The sequence below is a fragment of the Anser brachyrhynchus genome (genome assembly GCF_964034855.1).
Source record: "Anser brachyrhynchus genome assembly, contig: SCAFFOLD_149, whole genome shotgun sequence".
NCBI lineage: Eukaryota > Metazoa > Chordata > Aves > Anseriformes > Anatidae > Anser > Anser brachyrhynchus.
In genome coordinates, this window is record NW_027664114.1 from 183531 (window position 1) to 204303 (window position 20773).

Genomic DNA, 20773 nt, shown 5'->3' on the forward strand with positions numbered 1-20773 from the left:
TGAGATAAAGCTCTTCAGATGGAGGCCAGTTCCACCAGCCTCAAGAGGATCAAGTTTGGGAAGCTGAAGGTGGTACGTCGGCAGTTGCTGCAGAGGTACGAGCACCAGCCCTTCATCTCCTGCCTGGCGGGTTTCTACAGCTGCCGGTGGAAGCGGTACCAACGCAGAAGGACCGAGCCTGGGAAATGCTGCTGCAAGACGGTAAATTAGCTCAGAATCAGCAAAGACATTCATTTCTGCACTGGGAAAAGTCAGTCCAAGCTGAGAAGCAGTTGATGCTGTGGGTCAAAGGCCTGACCTCCCTTAGAGCCCAGCGCGGTCTCTTGGTGTCCTAGATGGCAGCTCCAGGGGCCGGAGGGCTTGCTGTGCTTCTCTGGCAGGCTCAGTTTGTCTGTGCCACCATGGAGAGAGTGTCCCCGTGTGGCTGGTGGTGTCGGGCAGCTGCGGGTCCCTGTGGTGCCAGCCCTGCTCCAGCAGGGCCACCCCGAGCAGGGGGCCCAGCCCCACGTCCAGGCGGCTGCTGGAGATCCCCAAGGAGGAGCCCCCAGCCCCTCTCTGGGCAGCCTGTGCCAGGGCTCCGGCACCCGCCCAGCCCAGCAGTGCTTCCTGAGGGGCAGAGGGCACCTCCTGGGCTCCAGGCTGGGCCCGGGGCCTCTGGGCCTGGCCCCGGGCACCCCTGAGCAGAGCCTGGCTCCGGCCTCTCGGCACCTCCCGGCAGTGCTGGTGGCCATGGCTGGCAGCCCCCGGAGCCTCCTCTGCTCCAGGCCCAGCAGCCCCAGCTCTCGCAGCCTCTCCTCGTAGGAGAAGGTCGGCTTCAGAAGGTCCAGCATCAAGCCACGTGTTTCACGGACAGCCTAGAAGCAAGCAGTGACTGCTGTTTGCTCTGCTTGTTTCGGAGTGAACGAGGCTCTGACCGATTGTCCTTCTTCTCCCTCTCTAGCGGGAATGCGTGTTTTTCCCATTGCTCGTTGGAGCTTTCTGCTTTTCTCTTGTCTTCCTGTACATGTGGGGTGAAGCGAAAAATGACTACAACAACTTTGACTGGTAAGTGCCACGTTTTCCTCCTTTCCCACTCGGGTTTTAATGAGACACCCCAGGTAGGCCGGGCACTTCAGTCACGAGCCAAAGCTTTGGTCCCTTCACATCTTGGTTCTGGCACCCAAAATGAACTCCCAGGGTCTCCAGAGGTGCTGAGGCTCTGCCCTTTGCTTGGCTACGGTGTACAGGTTTAAGTGTGGATTTGTGAGAAAGATAACAACCGCTGTTGCAAAAATAGTGAATGAAAGGGACTAAATGGCTCTTTCCTTCCCTTAGTCTTCTTTTCTTTTTTCCTGTTCCCTCTGAAGAAGCGTAGTGGCTGGCATCAGAGGTATTGCAGCAGCTATCTCGGAGCAAAGAGAATTGCATGCTCCCAGTCTGGAGACAGAGAAATAACCAGTGTGGTTTTATGCAAATCCTTTCCTTCTGCACTGTGTAGGTAACAGTTATGTAAATCTGGCCCCTAAAATTAGATGCCATACAGATAGCTCAAATACCATGAGAAGGGGAGTTGTAATAATGTTATTCATTGTTATAATAATATAATATATACATATAATATTACATATTATATATATAATATATATAATACAATATAATATATATGATACAAATATATAATAATAATTATATTATATAATATATATTATATATAAAAGATATATGTAATATATAATAATATATAATAATGTGTAATAATGTTATTCAGGTGTTATTCATGTTATTGAGCCTTTGGATAAAAAGGAAAGCTTCCCTCTCTCTCCTTGGGATACTCCTCTGTAGCTCCTCCAGCTTTCTGGCATTTTCTCCTTCAAATATATTTTCCCTGCAGCCCCTGTGCTAACGTGCCACAAGTGCTATTATAAGGTTTTATTGCTTTTTAGGTATAACTATGGGAACCTGGGCTTCTGGTTCCTCTGGTCTCTTGTTCTCCTGGTAGTGGCTGCAATCCTGTTCATGTACATCGCGCTGCTGTTGGTAAGTAAGGCTCCTGTTAAGGAGTGAGTTACGGGTCTAGAAAATAAATACAGGGATGGTTTAATGTGTCAGACCAAAGTTCAGCCTTGCCCTGACACTTGACAGTAGCTACCTGGGGAGGACCGGGAACACAATGAGCATTTGTGGTACTTTCTCCCACCTGCGGATGAGCATTTTCAACACAGGTGTCTCTGAGCTAGATGTAGGTTCTGTGATTTCCCTCAGTGATTTCCCTTTGGTGAACTTGACCCATTTCTCCATCAACACAAGCAAAGCTGTGCCAGTATTGGTTATGTGGAAGCTGAGTTTTGTTATTTGACAGCAGGGAAGTATGGAGATCTGAGTCTTGTAGTGGTGATGTGTTGTCAAAGTAGAGTTATTCCTCTAACCCTGAACTGTAAAGCTCATGAGAAGAAGGGAAACATTATCACTAAAGCTGCCTTGATTCTCTCTGCCTTGCTGGAGGGTTTGTCTCCAGTTGGAGACTGCAGATGTGGTCACAAAACACTCCTTAAATTTATGCCCAAAGAGGTTTATGTTCCTGACGTCTTCACTTTTCCAAATCGCATTAAATTTTCCCCACTTTCCGTCTCATTCCTGCTCCAGCTTTCATTTTGAGATGCCAGGTGCTGAGGTTGAGCTTGTGGCTTTGACTCACCTCTGTGACCAAGGCAACTGGCTTTTATCATCAGTTCCTGCTGCTCCTACCCGTTCATTGACGTCTCATCATATAACCAGCCTGTAAATTGCCCGTGGCAGGGAACCTCTCTTAGCCTTGCTCACGCAGTGCCCAACACAACAGGTTTCCGAGGTCCTTTGTCCCTGCTGAAGTACAAATAAATAGTGATTTTATTTCAGTGCTAGCAATAAAATAACAAAGTGAGAAATAGGACAGCTGCTTGGCCATGCTACAAGCAATCAATAGCATTATAAAAGCTGTGGAATAACTTCTCTCTAAGTAGGACAAATAACAATATTTAATTACAAGGATTTTGAGGTGTGCTGGTGGCTGTAGAGCTTAATCTCTGTTATTTAGCTAGGTCTACCTAGCTTTCCTGGTGTTAATGGATCAGTGTGGGTAGTTTGGAGGTTGCAATGTTACTTTGGGCAACTGTGAGCTTTGCCAAAGATGCATGTGCGGTCAGGATCCGTTTGCTCCTCATCTTCATGAAGCTGTTAAGTAACCCACCTAAAGTCACTGGGTATTTCTAAGGGCACTTGCCCTGCTTGCTTGCATCGCTATGTCCATCATGTCTAATTTGGCAAGACTCCTGCATGCACTGATGTTAAGTTCTGGGAGGCACAAGGCTGTTCGTGCTCCTGCTATCTCAAAATGTGCAGTGGCTTTCCACAGAGGCAAAAGAGGCAGGGCATGGCTACAGCAAGTCAGGGACCTCCCACCTTGGGGTGCATCAGGCTACTGCTATCCTACCAAAAACATTCATCTCCAGAGGTTCAGCACTCTTGAGCAACCACAGCCAGCTGGCACTTCCCTGAGCACTTCTCCCTCCTACCCAAGTGACGTTCAGGGGGCGTAACACAGCAGAAATACCTTCTGCATTGAGCCACTGGTGGTTCCTGTGATGTGTGACTTCCCTACAAGACTGTTGGTATCACGCATCATAGCTAGACTTAGGTTAAACCATGGTCTGTTCTTCACCAGGTCTTAGGAGCACGTAGAGACCCTTTTTGAACCATGGTGGGCTGTGACCATGTTGGCTCCGTGTGAAAACTTGCGTTTGCCTTGTTTCCTAAGAGGCTGGCTGTGCTGCCTGCCTGTTATTTCTCAACAGTTTTTGGCTGAATCAGCGAATTTCAATCACCTGGGACAGACATCCTGACCTGCAGGGACATGGGATGGGGATGTGGAGGAGGGAGGATTCCACGTGTTGCAGGAAGGACCAGAGATCTTCACCCAGGCAATGCTTCCTTGTGATGTTTTACATCAGCAGCCCAACATGTCAGAAAGCTGAGCACGCTGATGCCCTTGCTGGAGCAGAGTTTTTACAGCAAGCAGTGCTTGGCGTGGTTTTGTTTGTGAGCATCGTAGTCTCTTCCTCCACCCAACTGAGGCCTGGAGGCCTCCTTCCACGTCCTTATTGTGAACTACTGAAGCAAACACTCTTCTGCCCAGCAGCCACCAGTGGCTGAACAAAGTGCTGCACGACAAAGCACTTGCTGTCTGTGCAAAGGCTCTCTCCGCCTGCACGCATCAGGGTTATTTTCTTCAGACAATCAGTTTCAATGAATTTAATTGTTATCACTCCCAAGGCAATCTTCTCATCCCCATTAGAGCTAAAAGGTTAAGCTGCGGGGTCTTGTTGTAGGACAGTTCAGGCTCAGGGGAGAAGAAAAATACTTTCTTGTTCGTCTTTCAAACACAGAAGATGATATTTGCCTCTCTGCAGTTAAACACATTCATTCCAAGGGGTTTTGGGGAGGTAACTCGTGACTGTATAATGTAAAGGGGTTCAGATGTGCTGGGGCCTCTGCATTCATACACTAAGAAGACGACTTAAAATTGTACGTTGGTAGTGAAGTCCAAAGAGTGACCTCAAGCCTTCATCCCTGAGGGACTGGGGTATCATGGAAGCTCTGAAAGCCTGCGTTTTTTTTTGCCAGAAAGTGAATGTAGAAACCTGGCTTGTGCTGTCAAGCCCCCATTGCAGTGAATCCCAGGGTATGTGTAGGAGCAGTTTGGAGGAGCCAGACCTGCTGGTGGTGGTTGTCCTTTGGCCTGAAGAAGTCTTGCTGTAGGTGGAACTGTGTGAGACACTGCTAAACGCAGCTGCTCTCCATGGAAGAGCAGATCAGACAGGTCCTGAGGCAGCTTTTGAGGAGCCAGAGCACACAGAGGACAGATCTTGTCCACATCACATCATCTCACCGGTCCATCAAGACGTGTTCTCCTCCACTGACCAGTGGAGCAACTGCGAGAGTTCCTCCTTCACCATCCGGGGATGAAAATTGGTGATTATACTTCTTGTAAGCTGGTAATGAGCTGTTACCTCTATCCATAAAAACGAGCTTTTCCTCCAATGGCATCCCCAAATATGCTGCATCTTTTGTAAGAAAGTTACACAGGAGTAGCAGGGGAGAGTCTAGTTGAGCACGGCCTCTGAAGTAGGTGTTTGGATGCACCTTAGGCAAGGACCAAGTCTTCGTAACATTGCTTGCCGAAAAGGGGAGATTTTGAAAGTGTCTTTTCCCTTCATTTTTCTAAAATGGCTTATTTAAATGTGCCTGGTTTAAGATCTTCAGCAGTAATTCAGTTCTCTGTGAACTGCTCCCGCGGTTACTCATCATGTCCTAGGTGTAGGATTCAATTAAAGGAGGCTGACATGTCAAGTAGCCCTTAAAGGCTGATCTGTATTCTCTGCTGAGCTTATCTTGCCTCAAATCAGCATCATCCTGGAAGGAGAGGGTATTTGTAGCTGGGTCAGAAACACCTTACATTCCTTTATAGTTGGGTTTCAGGAGAACAGCTCCCCTTCCCAGCACATTATTGCCCTAAATCTCTTTGTCCTGCTTTCACACAGTCCCACTGTGTTACAGTCTGCAAGGACCTGGATTATAAATTATCATCTCAGTGGAGCACTGATGACTGCTAACAGATGTTTTTTCTCTAAACCCTCACAGGTTTGCACAGCAGCAAGGCATCTGGGCTGGTGAAACTCATCACAAGGCACCTGGGCTGGTGAAACTTGTCACCAGGTTCATCAGTTGTCTGTGACAACCTGAAGCTAGTCTCCAGAAGAGCCACGGACTGGTTTTCCTCATCCTTTACTTGGTGTTCAGGGCATCTCAGGTTGTCCCCTGCCCTGGCTGGGGTTTTTGCTGTCCTTAAGGGACCCTGATCCCCAAGGGCTCCAACCTGCCAGCAGGGAAAGGAACACACCAGCCATAGGGCCACAGCTGGGGATTAAAAATTAACCTAATACAAACCAGAGGTTTTGAATCTCCAAGGCAGTTTTCCATGTTCTGAGACGTGCATTTCTTGCATTTCTTGCAATTACTGTCACTGTGTGCCTTCCTTTGCTCTCTGCTCTGTTTTTCTGTTTGTTTGTTTTGTGTTTTTGGTTTTTTTTGAGACTTTTATTCCCTGAGCTGTCCCCCATGGATGATGTGCCTTTAGTGACAACAAATACATAGAAAAAAAGTAAGGTTGCTGCTCTATTTTTCATGTCATGGCTGCTGGCCCAGGCCATATTCTATCTCTCAGAGTGCAGTCACAAAGTGTGTACCCCAAAATGCTCAACTATCTGTCACCCATGAGGAGGTTTTGACCCTACAAGGCAGTTTTGGTGAGTGCTTGGCCATTTCAGGAATGTATTTACTGTAGCAATAACCGCTTCTCTCCATCCACCTGTCCTGCCTTGCCATTGTGCAGAAAGGCCTAGAGTAAAGTGACTTCCCTATACAAAAATAATTCTAGAAATGCCTCATTTTGTCATTTTGTACCAGGATGCAAATAATCTCTTCTTGCTTTCCCAGGTCCTAGCGATGTGTTTGCTTGCAGAAGGTCAGCAGCTGTACCTGCACTGGAGTCACAAGGTGGGGAGAGGGTTTTCTGGTAACCCTAACCATGCTTTAAACCATCAGCCTGTGGTGTTTCCCTGCGTGCAAAACAGCTTAGATCATAGGAGAGAGGGAGGAGGTTAATCTTAGGAGGCTTTAAATATCCATAGTAATGATATCTCCAAGTGAGCTAATCACCCCAAGCTCCCTGCGCGGTCAGATGAGGGAAATGAACCCTCTGAGGATGCAAATCATCCAGCTGGTCATAGACACTTAAATTGAGATGAGATGAATCACACCTAAAGTACCTTTTTTCCCCACTGGCTCTAAAAGGAGCCCGTGGTGACTCACTGAGGTGAGGATGTCTGCATTTAACATGTCTACATGTGGTTGCATGTAGACAAAGGCAAAGTTTCCATGAGGAGCACAGCGTAAGTCCCTGTAGCAGGACCCAACAGCTTTAAAAACAGTGGCCGCTTCCTCTGCAGAACAGAAACCTGGCTTTTCCAAGGCATTCTGGTGCCCCGTGTCTTTTCGTCTTGGGGTGGTTTTGGAAAAGCCACGTGGAGTTTGGAAGGCATAGAAACAACTCCTCAGAGAGCTGTTGCTGCAAAATGATGCTTTAGAAACCACCTTTCTTAAGAACTTCTTGAAAGCCAGGTGAGGCTTTTAAAAAAAGAGCCATGAAGCTTAGGGGAAAGCGTAATAAGATTGCAAATCTTGCAGTGGAGTGGAATAGTTGAATGTCAAAATACTCGATCCTCTGTTTCTTCATTTACACAGTGGAAACGATCAATTTTACTATCAAAAATGGGCTTCCAGAAGATCCAGAAAGCTGTAGAGCAATTTGTGGAAAACACCAACGCTGCATCCCTATGTGGAAGAGATTAGGGACTGATTATTAGGATGCTGATCTGTAGGATCTCCCTGAAGACTGGTTAGGGCCTTGGTCCAATTTCTACTCGTGTTTAGTTCTCAGCAGGCAAATAAGGTTCCAAGAAGAGCCTGCCATCATAACTGCTTGGTACCAACCTGGGCAAGAAGCCACAGCACAGAATGAGCTACCCCTTCGCTTTTTTTTAGTTAAAGATTAAATTCTTATTTCTGAACTACAGAAATGTTTGCAGTTGCTGAAGCCTCTTCCAAAGCAACTCAGCATAAGGAAGCTGTGCTGATGTCTCTTTTGGGTTTAACTTGGTGTTTCTGAGTTCAGCCAACTACAGAATTTAACGATAGTTGTTCATCTAGGCTCCATCTGCATCAACAGACAGAGAGAGGCATCCCTTATCATAAAGCAAGTGGAAATGGATCACCTCTGTAAATTCCTCTCTTTCTCCCGTGACTAGAGAGGGAGCCTTGAGGGCTGACTCAGGTTAGGTACTTAACTTGTAAAATCAGTTTTGCCATGCAGAAAATCCAATTTATAGCACTGTGGGTCTGGTTTTAGTCCCATTAGATCTCTTTGTCTATGAAGTGGCACAGCCAAGCTTGTGCATCCCGAATGTATTGAGTCCAAGCTGATTAAAGAAGCCTGTTAGGCAACTAGATTGCACACCCTATGCAGAAATGCCAAAGCTTATTAATGTCCTTTGTATCTCCCCAGATTGGGACTTTTCTTGTCCTGGGCTTCTCTATCACAGCCCTCTTCATATTACCTGTACTCTGGGGAGATCAGTGGAAAACAGTCCGCCTCTCGTTCCAGGTAAGAGGCTTGTTTGAAAGGAGGTTCTTTGAAAAAAACAACTGGTTTCTTGAAGTATTGTGTGGCAATCAGTGGAAAATATTCCATACGTGAAATGGTTTTCACATGGGTTTTCCTGGCAGTCTGTGCAGTTTTGTATAAACTTTTATTAAGACTTAACATTTCCCGTAGGGAGGAAGGAAGCCAAGACCTGAGGTTTGGTATCAAGCTATCTGTTTGATGTAACATGTCTCCTTTGGGGAAGTTGTATCTTTTTTTTCCCTTTTTTTTTTGGCAAACTTGTTGTAAGTGCACTGTTGATTAGCAGGTGCTGAGGGCAAGTAAATCAGATCCCTTTGGCTGGTGGGGTTACTGGAGTGAGAATTCAATCCCTACTCAGCTCATGCCAGCTCAGCAGCTTTTAGCATTAGTCCAATTTCAGTCTCCTACAACCCAGAAGAGCTTCATCCCCTGAGGATGGGAATCAGGGCTAATGCACTGGCAAAGGTTAAGAGAAAGTGTCAGCTTCTCCTCCCTTTTGCAGACTCTAGGGGAGGAGGATGGGGAGAAGGAGACACAAAATCTTTTGGGTTTCCCACAGGTGTGGTTTATTTGGGGTGTTCATGCCCTTTGTGATGCTTCAGCTGGCCTCCTGCTGCTGTTCCCAAAGGACACCAGTCTTTAACAAATCCTGTGTCCTCTCCACTAGCCCTGCATAACTATCTCAAATATCCTGGACGTCTCAGGTGGCACCTTTGTTTATGCAACTGCATCCTGCTTCTGGTCAAAAGCAGTTGGGATCAGGTGTCCAGGGCAGACAGTCTCACACACAATGACATCTCTCAATGACTTCTGCTTTTCTTCAACCCTTACATCTTAAGAGAGTTGGCCAAGCGATAGGAAAGGCTGAGGAAATTCGAGTTTGTTGACATTAGATTGATGATTTAGTTGCAGTGGAGATGACTGTTACATGGATAAGATTGGATTGGAGTAGATTGGATTAAAACTGGTGCTCTCTGGAAGGTGTTCACAGGTTATGATGTAGTAGTAAATGTGATTGTTTGCCAAGCCATCCTGGACAAGGACAGACTCGTCCCTTTTGGCTGTTTGAGAGGAAAGGAGAGCTTTATACTGAAGTGAGGAGCACTCCTCAGAGCAGGGAACCAGCCTGGCACATCTCTCTCCCCTGACTCAAGATGAGTTTTGTGGATCCAGCCTGGGTGTGGGAGATAATGAACTGCTGGTGTCCACAGCAGGAGCCCATCTATGAGGGAGGCTGCAGCTGTGTTGGGGCTTGTTTCTGTCTGTATCCACACTTCATCCTTTGAATAAAATCCCTTTTTCTCCTTTCTGATTCAAAATAAAGTTAATAAGAATCATTTAAGGAATAAGAAGTCTTTGATGTACCAGTCCATACTAGAGTAAAGGTATCACTTCTTTCTTGCAAAAAAAATGTAGAGTTGGCTGTCCAGCAGTGATGTAAAGATCCAGTATGAAAACAGTAATTCCCCTTGTCCTTTTTGGCATCAGCCAGAGTAGAAATGGACTGGCTGCAGGAATTGCTAAATTGCTGAGTAACCGATGATGAATAAGTGGCTTTCCCCTTTATTTCAATGGGGGATTAAAATGATTGACGTTGGTGCTGGCAGGTTTCTAGGGGACTCTTGTAGTAATGCTCTACTTCTTGCATTTCCTTCCCTGCAGGTTGCAACCAAACAGATGAATTTGCAGCAGCAGCCCAAGAAAGAAGTGATTATCAATGAAATCCTGGTAATGAGGGAAAACAAAAACCCCAACATCGTCAACTACTTGGACAGGTACGTCGTGATTTGAAGGGTTCACCGAGGGGCTCTGGAAAACACTTCCTTGCCACTGTCTTAAGTGATCCATCTCAGCTCAATGTAGATCTAGGACGATCTTGCATTGCTTAATGGATGTGGCAAGGTTGGGATGTGGGTCGCTTAGTGGTCTCCATCTATATCCTAGGAGAAACAAGTGTCTGAATTGGTATTAATGGAGTATTTAGGCTCTCTTTAGAGATGCTGACAGCAATGGCATTAGCAGCATGCTGTCAGGACTCCATTTTCCAAGGCGCTCTGCCAAATTTCACCCGACAAGCCATTTCCTTCCGGATGCTACAGGAGAAATGGGAATCCCTTGAACTGTGTTATTTGTTTTCCTCTTCCTCTTCTTTCCTCCTCCCTGAGCAATACTAACGTTCTGCTTGCAGAGGAGTAACCCTTCAATGTTCAGATGGTAATCGTGTCCCTGTGGCTGTCCACTGAGGTTTTCTGTGTTGTAGCATAGCAGTGGTAAGGCTGAAGGATGCGTGACACATAACTAAGCGAGGCTGTTTTCTTGAGGGTGTGTGTAAGGGAGGAAAGGAGAGGTGGCACAGAATGGAATAGTCCTTTGGGAGATAGAGAGAACGGGCTTATTCCTTGCTTGGAGCTGGGTTTTGTGGACCTGAACATATGCTTAGATGTGTTACATCCATGTGGGATGACTCCTTGAATCCCTGCAAGCCTGAATCATTCACCTTATGCTCAAGCTAGTTGCAGTGGAGCTGCAGCAGGGTTTCCAGCCTGCTGCCCTCGTCAGAAACAAGCAGTCTTGATTAACTACAAGTTTGGCTTTTTGTAGGGAAAACTGTGCCTAGATGGGTGAGCTTCAGACTTTAATCTTGGCAGCTCATCTTCTGAAGATGGAACGGAGGGATGTGACCCAGAATGTCTTCTGGGAATCGGAGAGAGAGAATTTGGACACTCGCTTGCTCTGCATGGATATCAAAAGCCTATCAACTGTTGCCTTAACATCTTCCTCTGATGTCCTAGCTAAAAAAAGTACTTCTCATGCTGCAGCATCCACTGTGGTGCTGAATTTATATGGTGCTGTGTTCCGTGTTATAAGTACGGATGTAAAGAGCTGCCTTATCGAAAGGACAAAGCCTGCTGGTGAAATTTTGAGGAAGGGGTGCGTTTGTGCAGGGAAAGTGGTGCTGGGCACTCTTAGAAACGGCAGAAATTACCTGTGCAAAATGAGCAAAGCAGAAAAGAACATTTAAGGATTGCATGTGGGCTGAAAGTGTGTATTTCTCCAGGCTGATCAGAGGCTTTGTTTTGGGAAAACTGTTTGAGATGCATGTTCTTCCTTTAGAGAGAACATCCCCGTGTACATGCACATGCCTTGTCTAGCCAATACATCCCAGCTGTAGGGTAGCTGCACGTCCTGCTGTCTTGTTTAAACTTCCAGCAACAAGAGCCGCTTCTTTTGTCCTCAACTTTCTCTCACTAAGCTTTTTCAGGGGGATTAGCTTTTGTTCGAGTGCAGCAAATGGACAGAACAGCAACGAGGGTGAACGCTGGGGGTTCTTGTGCCTATTGTGGGGCTTTGCAAGCGCAGGATCTTGCTGCTGGGCAGCTGCATCCCTCCTGCCTGCCCTAATGTGCCTGCTGGTTTCCTGAGTGCTGAGTGAAGCTGGTGTTTGAGCGCTGCTTGCTGGCTTCCACCTACTGCTGTCACAGAAGGAAGGATGTGCTGGCCGCTGTGGGACCTGTTTCCTTTTTTGTGGTTCTTTTTTGACAGTGCAGACAGGTACTCCCCCCCTTCTGAGTACCTACTGGAAGCTGCAAGATGCTCACCAGTATAAACCAGCCCTCCCATCCCTCTGCCTCAGCTCCTGGCCTTATGCAAGGGTTTCCAGTGTCTCTTACCTGCCTTTACCTCTCTTACCTACTTCCTAGTAGTTACGAGGTCTTACTAGATGTTAAGAGGTCTGGCTGGCTCACAGGCCCCCAAACACCACCGTGCAAATGGGGCATTTAGGATTCAGGCAGTTCTCTGCTGCCCTGTGTGGCACAAAGGTGTGCTGGGAAGCTTAAGCCCTAACTCAGCTGTACTTTTATTGCTGAGTGTAGAAGCATGCGTATCTGAAGACAGTGACCCTGCACAGACAAGCAGCCACTTGTGCTGAATTACCTTCTGGTCCTGCCTGTGTTTTTCTCCCGTGTGAAAGAGGCCCTCAGAGACCTGTTTCTAAATGTAGGCACCTAAAGTTAGAGGATGCCCAGCGTGAGGCAGAGCAAAGTTCTGCCTCGGGGTTTCTTTTGGAAGAGGAACCCTCGTTAACCTAACAAACCCCACAAACCCTCATTTTAGGTGATAGCCACTGTTACGGAACTGCGCTTCCCAGTAACCCCAACTCCCAGCTTGTATGTGTCGACTTCTTGATGAATTCTCCTGCCAGCAGGCAGAAGCTTGCAATTTGATTCTCTGCCGCCTCTCTCGACTCATCCGTCTGCTCCTTTCCAAACGGGGCAGATAAGCTGTGAAGGTGGGGTTTATGGTTTTCAAGCTGATGGTTCCTTCCTTCAGGAATGTGTCATCCTGATGCATCTGTTGTGAAAGGTTGTGTTGATTTTTTTCTGGATGGGCCCAAGAAGGCAGAAGTGGTTGGTGATGATTTTTTTTTACATGAGTTAATGCTGGTGCCTTCAACCCAGGTCTTCTGCTTCTAGGCATGAGCACACGTGCTCCCAGCAGAGAACAATATCCCAAATGGATGTGAAAAGTCACCCTCATCTCAGCTTTTTCCTATTTATCTTCCTACAGGCTTCCTACAGATGAGATTTTTCAAATGCACGATGCTTAAAAAATGGTGTTCTTGAAAAAGACCTGAAAAGTTGTACGTGGGCAACCACCCAGGACTGTCCGTGTGCCTGGGCAAGGGTAGGCCGTTGCTTCGGGTAGGAGGATGCCAGTGGTGTCAGAACAGCCCACAGCCACCTTTTTCAGTGCAAGAGCCCTTGAAAAATCGTGCTGTGCACCAGCTGTTTAGGGATGCATGCTTGGACCCCGTCCTTTCCTGGTATCTCTTTCCTCTCTCTCCCAGTGTTGGAAGGAATTGTGAGCTTGTCTCTTTCTTAGCCTGGGCCCTTCCCATGGCAGAAGAAATCAGCCTTGCTTTTGTGGGCAGGAAACTTTGAACCTGCTCTTCCATCACCTCAGCCCTGTTTTCTCCTCAGCTTTCTGCACTCACCCTTTGTCTGCTCTTTCAGGTTGTGGTCAGATCCTCCAACACACAGAAGTTGCCATGAGTACCTGGTGCCCCAGTACATTTCAATATTCTGTTCAAGCCTCATGTTTCCCTGCACTTCTAAGATAGCTTTAAAACCCAGTGCGTTCTGACTCGAAACGGTGACATGCTCATATTTGCTTGTTCTAAAAGCTGTTTTTGGCACTTCAGCTACCTTGTAGGAGAAGAGCTCTGGGTCGTCACGGAGTACTTGGCAGGAGGCTCCCTAACAGATGTTGTGACAGAGACCTGCATGGACGAAGGACAAATCGCAGCTGTGTGCCGAGAGGTAAAGCTGCACCCACAGCCTGGGCGAGCTGTGAGGAGGAAGGGGACAGGGCTTTCTCTGATGTATTCTGCTGGAGGAGCTGTCTACAGCTTCTCTACTGCTGCAGTCATCTTCTCAGAGGATGATTTCACTGGGGAGGTGGTGGCATGCTCCTGTTAGCTTTCACCCTAGAGTGAGGACTGCAAAATGGGGCTGGAATCCTTGCGGTTACGCCTGTTTTCTTCAGGGCTAACCTGTCCTCCTGCTGGTCCCAGTGGGGATGTCTCTGTAGCCCTGCACATACTGGATATAGAAAAGGCTCTAAAAAGCTAAGCCCGTGCTACTCAAAATGCACATTGTTAGAGTCCATAGCTGGCTAAATGTACTTAATGCACAGTAAGAACCTCTTCCTTTCTTTTTTCAGTGTCTCCAGGCTCTGGAATTCCTCCACTCGAACCAAGTTATTCACAGAGACATCAAGAGTGACAACATCCTGCTGGGCATGGACGGCTCCGTCAAACTAAGTATGAGGGGAAGAGCGCTGGTGGTGACTTTAGTTATCAACCCAGGCTTCTTCCCTGCTACGGGACAGGCCTGGTGGGGAGATGGGTGCTTGAGATGCTTGGTGCTGTGGTGGTGGAGGGTGTGTAGAAATGCTGCTGTAGGTATTTTTGTGGCATCTGTTTCAATGGAGATTGGCAAGCATAAATCCCTGTGAACTGCTAACAGACGTGCAATGAGATTTGGTGTTCATTTAGCCTTGGGCCATCTGTTTGTGTTGTGTGAAGTAACAGGATTTTAATGCACCTCCAGTCTAGAAAGCTGGGTTTTTAGGTGGAGGGTGACAAGCCTTTCTCCGTTTGTGATCCGTCGAGTCTTGAAAATACTGCAGGTACTTGGGTGATGGAGGTGGGTGGAGGGGAAGTTGCAATCTGTTCAGCTAGAAAGCATTTAATCTTACAAACCCAGTGTGTAGTAGTGTGTAAGCGATTAGAGGTGTCTAATTTCTTATATTAGGAGTGAGTTTCTATAGCTGAGTAATTGGTAACGACAGACACGGAGAAGGCTGAGGTACTCAGCAACTTCTTTGCCTCCGTCTGCGCTGGTAGATGGGCTTCCCAAGTCTTTCATTTCCCTGAACCCGTAGGTGGAGGCTGGGGGAGCAAAGTCCCACCGACTGTAAGTGCAGAGCAGGTTCGAGACCACCTGCTGAATGTAAACAGGTCCAGGTCTATGGGACCTGATGACATGAATCCCAGGGTCCTGAGGGAACTGGCTGATGGGGTTGCCAAGCCTCTCTCCATCACAGTTGAAAAGTCCTGGCAGTCGGGCGATGTCACTGGTGAGTGGAAAAATGGAAACGTCATGCCCCTACTCTTCAACAATCAAAACAAAGAACTGAACAAAGAGCGCTACTCTTCACCAATTAAAACAATTAGGAGACTTTTCTTCTCAGCAAGAGCGGTCAGGCACTGGGACGCGTTGCCCAGGGAGGTGGTGGAGTCCCTGTCCCTGGGGGTGTTCAAGGCAAGGTTGGACGTGGTGCTTGGGGACGTGGTTCCGTGGGTGACATTGTTCGTAGGGGGATGGTTGGACCAGGTGATCTTGGAGGGCTTTTCCAACCTTAATTTTTCTATGATTCTATGATTCTGTGATCTTTTGGAAAGTCAAATGCAAATAAGACAGGGCCAAGCAATTTCCACAGGAAGGCTCTCCAGCTTTCTGTCTTCTCAAAGAAAATAATAAGTACCAAATAGGGAACTTAAATTTATTCTGAACACAGTATTTGCTCTAGAAAGCAAATTGTGTTTGAGAGATGGTACATCTTCTGGGGAAATATTATCTCTGGGACTGAAAATACGACCAGATAATACTGGTGGGTGTGGGTGGAGGGGGGACAGACTGGGCATTGCTTTCTGTTTTCACAGACCCAGGAACAGGCTTGAGAGCATGTGTTACACAGTGTATTACAGCTGCAAAATGCTGCAGTGCCACGTTTCACAGCATCCATGTACAGCTCTTTACTGATCACCAGCCTTCACATCGACAAGTGAGCAGCTCTGTGATGTTGATGGCCTCAGCGAGTCAGATTTAGAAGCTTACTCCTGAACACCTTGTTAACCACAAAACCAGGCCTCCTTTGCAGCAGCAATGTAGCAGGCAGTGCAACAGGCTAGCTTGTACCACAGCTGTGGCATCAGTACGTGTTGTTTTTGGAGAAACCTGCTGATTTCTAACTTTTTCTTCCCTCCTGCTTTGCTTTTCCAGCTGACTTTGGCTTCCGCGCCGAGATCGCTCCCGAACAGAGCAAGCGCAGCACCGTGGTGGGGACCCCGTACTGGATGGCGCCTGAAGTGGTGACACGAAAAGCCTCCGGGCCCAAAGTGGACATCTGGTCACTGGGGATAATGGCCATCGAGATGATCGAAGGAGAACCCCCCTACCTCAATGAAAACCCCCTGAGAGTAAGCGAGTGCCTTTTTTTGCCCTCAGGCCTTCGCTGAGCCTGCTGGTTAACCTAGGCTCTGGAGGAGGCAGGTGAACCTCCGCTGTGGTTTCATCACATGCAGCTACACGTCTCCTTGGATGCTGTAGTGAGAAGATTGTGGTCATTTAAGTTAGAAGCCATGGCTGGTTCTGGGTGGCAGAGGGCACAGGCTCTTCCTGTTGCAGACCTTCAGGTAGGGTCTGAGTTAATCATGTGGTGCATCCATAATTCCCCCCCTTCTGGAGAGGCTGACAGGGGCACCTTCTGGCCCCAGAGTGCCTGGCTTCTTAAATCCTTGTGAGTGGGGAAGAGAGCTGTCCTTGAATTCGAAGAATACCACATTACTCTTTTACAAACAGGGCTTTTTCTTGCTGGTGCATTGTTCTTCTTGGCATGCTCCCAGTAAAGCTCCAGGTTTAACAAGCCTTTAGTCAGGCTTTGCCCCTGCTGGTGTCTTTCCCTTCGTATTCTTTAATGAAAGGGGAAATTCTGTCAGTTTGTAAGAATGCGGCTGTTCTTGGTGTAAGCCAGTTTTATGGCTTTTTTTCCTAAGCTAAACAGGACGAAGGGATCTAGAACAGTTCTGTTTAACTTGTTTCCGCCTCTTTGACTGGAGGTGATTTTGGGAGAGAAGTGCAGCAGTGAAGAAATGCGAAAGGAAAATGTTGGTGTGGAGTTAAATGAGGATGGCTAAGCAACGGGGTGCTTTGCTCTCATTTAACTTAACTTGTTGCAGTTCCCAGGCTATCAGACCTCTACCTTGAGATGTGATGAGCGATGAGCTCAAAAGGCCTCTGCCAGATGTCTGTTTCCTTTTAAAAGGCATCTAGCGATTTTCTTTTAAGAATAAAATTTTGCAGTGGATGAATTCTGAATTTCCTGATTCTTAGAAAATTCTTCATTCGCAAGCAGCAGCAAAACGACTCCACTCGTTTCTGTAGGGTGTTAAGTGCTGCTTGAGAACCTACTGGCCATCTTTTGTAAGGGACCAACTGCATCTTTAGAGTATTGACTTTTGAGGCCTTGTGCAATTGGGCAAAGTATCGAGAGAACAAAGCCTCCTGATTATTCAGGGGTACCTTCCCATGAGGATATAGTTATTGCAGGAGTCGAGCAATGGACAGAGCTGTGCCAGCCAACTTCCCTATGTAAACACAGTCTGGACTGCTGGTTTTGTCCTCTTAATCCCTTGAGAGGGCTGCAGGATCCAAACCCAGATTACGAGGGTAAAGCAAGAAAGGATTGGATCCCATCCACATAAAAATAAGGCTGGCAGCTCTTCTCTTTGCTGAAACTTAAGCATTTCTTCGTCACCCTGATAAGGGTTTTTGTTTTGGTTTTGTTTTTCCCCATTGAACTGTGGGGAGGGAGAGGAAAAATGGGTGCCTCTGTGAACCGCAGCTGGAGTCTGACCTTCGTAACCTCCTGTTTCTTTGGTGCTTGCTTTGCTTTAGGCCCTGTATCTCATTGCTACTAACGGGACTCCGGAACTGCAGAATCCAGAAAAGCTTTCACCCATATTCCGAGACTTCTTAAATCGCTGTCTTGAAATGGACGTGGAAAAAAGAGGTTCTGCAAAAGAGCTGCTCCAGGTAAGTGCTGGGGAACAGGACGGAATTAAGCATTCTAGAGTGAGAATAGGCACGCGGAGAAATGTCATTTGGGGTCTTAAATACTGCGTCATCTGAAGTCACAAGCACAGCAGAGATGATTTACCATGAAGAAACGAACAAAAAAACCCAAAACGAACCAACCAAAAAACCCCAAATCCATACCGAAGCGTTTACAGAGTACTTTCCTTTTTGTGCTGTACTTGCTACTGGCAGCAGCTGTGCAGCGTGTTCTGTAACCAACCTCAAATAATTGCCGTGCCCCGAGCCTGCCAACTGCTGAGCCCCTTAATTCCCGTGGCTTCTGCACGCAGCTCACCCTAACATCTGGCTGTGGTGTTGCGGTCTGGCCATGCTTGTTCCCATTTGGATAACAGGAGGGCTTCCAGCTATCGAATGCTCTGGTTGTCTCCCTTCTGGGGGAGAGTTCCCAAAGCTTTTTGGAAGGGGCACGTCTTGCACTAACTGCAGCAGTTTGGCGTGAACACATTTTGCCAGATACAGCTCTTCCTGCAGAGGTGATGGAACCAAGCTTGTGAGAAATCCTCAGTTATTTCACTGAAAACCTGGTGTCTTTGTCTGGACTCCTGGTGAAAGTGAAGGACGAAGCTGCCAGGCTTTTTACCAACACAGATGAGGAGTGTTCATGTGTTTCCTTTTGTCAAACCTCCCACGGGGGTGGAAAATGTGCTTCAGCTCTTTGTAAAATAAATCTGTGATGATGGGGCCCTCAGACCTCACCTGTGAGACAGTTGTCTCTTTTTTGGTGTTCCTTTCTTTCCTTTAGTTTGTTTACTGGGTTCAGCTTTGGGAGTGCTGCTGCCTTTCTGAGACTCTAAAGAAGCATTAATCAGCGGCAGAAAGAATGGCAGTAGATGAAAGCTGACTTTTTCTCCTGGACTTGCCAGCTCCAGAGTATCAGAGAGCAGCAGTGCTGTGTCCCTTGGGGCAGGAGAACATTGGGACTGCAGCATTTCTGCCTGCCTTTACCTTTTGGCCTCGGATTTTTCCACCTCTGAAGTGTGTTCAGATTGGGTGGTTGATCCCTTCTGGTGCTCAGAAATCCTGGGGGACTTAATTATTTTGGGTTTTCAGAACAGCTTGTGGGCTTCAGGCCTTCACTCGTCTGATTAGCTGTCTTGTGTCAGTCTCTGTCCTCAAGCTAGACTTCCTCTGCGAGGCTGGAGTATTGCAAGCTTTCCACTTAACCCTGAACACAGGGAAAACTCCTTCCTCTGTTCCAGATGTTGTGTTTTAAACCTTGCCCCCGAAACAAACTCCACATGTCCTGCAAGAAGCACTTTGTGACACCACCTACTGCTTGTTGCATGCTGGATAATCCATATTGTTTAACAGAACAGAGCACCTGGTATAGGAGATGGCCTGACTGGTCCTGTTGTGAATTCCCTGCTGTGCTCCTCAGTCCCAGCTGTTCTGAAAATTTCTAATAGCTTTAGAAGGCCAAGGCAATGTTTTCAGCAGATGTGGTAACAGGAAAGAAAAATGGAGAGATGATTGCTTCAGGAAGCCCTGTGCAATGTTTTGGAACTGCACAGGTTGCTTTTACTTACACCTCCCTTCCACAAAGAATTTCCCTGCAGATTTTGCATGAATTTATTTCCTGGGAGAACTTGCTTGGTCTTGGGAGTGTATAAACTTTGGAGAAATTAGGATGTGTTGGGTGCAAAGCTCTTTATCAGTTCAGGTGAGGCCCAAAAGTCACGGTGAACTTTCTTGCTCATCGTGTCTTTTTTGTTTCACCTGCTTGGAGGTTGTTGGAGTTCATACAGGTCTAGGTCCTGATATTTTGTGTAAACACCAGGCTTTTGGGACGTGTTCTGAGAAATGTAACCTTTTTTTTTCCTTTTTCCTCTTCCTAGCACCAGTTCCTGAAAATTGCAAAGCCTCTTTCTAGTCTCACTCCTCTGATTATTGCTGCTAAAGAAGCAGCAAAGAACAGCCATTAAAGCGGGGGAGCCAGCACAGCCGTCGTGTCAAGCCTTTTAGATGTTCCCTACAGAAACCGAATTACCTGTCCCTGTCCCCTCCTGCTCCTCCTTCACAGGGGTGTTCTTAAAACTTTGATCTGCCTTGAAGGGTAGCAGATGTATCGTTTGCTGAATGTGGGAGGGCACGCAACAGGTACGCTGCTGATCTTGCGTAGTGAACTGTCTTTCCATCCTCCTTGATGGGCACGGTAGGGGAAGGGTATATTTTATGGCTGGGAAGATCTTCTGAGAACATCTGAACCTGACCTACCCGTAGCAAAGCCAGTTTGTTCTTGTATTTCTTACTGTGTTTATTTTTAAAGATAATGTGGAGCCTTTAGACCATGTTTATCTTAATAAATTAAATCTTCTGCTGGCTGGACTCTTCCTGCTTCTGCCAAGCTGCTCTTCCAGCACTGAGGCTGCTCTCTGCTTCGGATGACTTGAGGAGGGAAGGAAGCAGGCAGCAGCAATCGGAACAGCTAAAACAACTGGAAGGGGAACGAGGGCAGGACCATGCAGCCCTCCGGCAGCACCGCTGGATGCTTCCAGGGAGCAAAGAGAAAGCCTGTGTGTGCTTCTTGCAGCTGTTGGACAACTCGTGATCTTTTTGCCAAATTGTGTGAATCAAGGTCCTTCCCCGCACACTTTAGTTTCAACTCAAGTAATCAAACAGCTTTCAAAGAGTTCTGATATTCTAGAAAAATCACAGGAAAAATCAACTGGGATTTCTTTTAGGGTTATTTTATTAGTGCTGTCAGGCTTCGTGGAGACCTGCCCTGTGAGAGAAAGCAAACAGAACAATTGCTCTTATGAAGATAAGGTCTGCCTGCAAGATGATGTTGAAAACTCTTGCTTCTTAGACCAAGGCCAACAGAAAACAACCTGATCACGGACAGTGTTTTCTTGGAAGCATAGGGGCATTCATTTTTTTGTTGTTTTGAAATGAGCGAGTGAACTGATATCTTTATGCTACTGACTCCTTTGGTTGCTAATGATGCGTAAAACAACAGCAACCCTGGAACTACTAGAGAGATTGGGTGTAAACACTGGCGTCGTGTTGAACTGTATCCTGATTTTTAATAAAAGGACTGCCGCATTTCTTAACTCGGGACTGAGGGAGGGTTGGA

General features: G+C 47.0%; 1 protein-coding gene across 1 annotated transcript; it reads left to right on the forward strand.

Moving 5' to 3' along the window:
- The first annotated feature begins 3 nt into the window (after positions 1–3).
- LOC308186279 (serine/threonine-protein kinase PAK 1-like) lies at positions 4–20750 on the forward strand. The gene is made up of 12 exons (XM_080608413.1): positions 4–201; positions 941–1044; positions 1923–2016; positions 6511–6570; positions 8138–8236; positions 9920–10032; positions 13461–13578; positions 13982–14081; positions 15826–16022; positions 16128–16238; positions 17500–17637; positions 19536–20750. Exons 1-12 carry the CDS (start codon positions 19–21, stop codon positions 19620–19622), a joined length of 1404 nt encoding a protein of 467 aa, XP_080464539.1. The 5' UTR covers positions 4–18; the 3' UTR covers positions 19623–20750.
- The last annotated feature ends 23 nt before the right edge of the window (positions 20751–20773 follow it).

Excerpts from the sequence above, each read along its gene's own strand:
- LOC308186279 (XM_080608413.1), top strand. The coding sequence starts at position 19 with ATGGAGGCCAGTTCCACCAGCCTCAAGAGGATCAAGTTTGGGAAGCTG. Across the intron at positions 10,033-13,460 it reads ATCGTCAACTACTTGGACAG|CTACCTTGTAGGAGAAGAGC; the intron begins GTACGTCGTGAT and ends TTGGCACTTCAG. Across the intron at positions 17,638-19,535 it reads CTGCAAAAGAGCTGCTCCAG|CACCAGTTCCTGAAAATTGC; the intron begins GTAAGTGCTGGG and ends TCCTCTTCCTAG.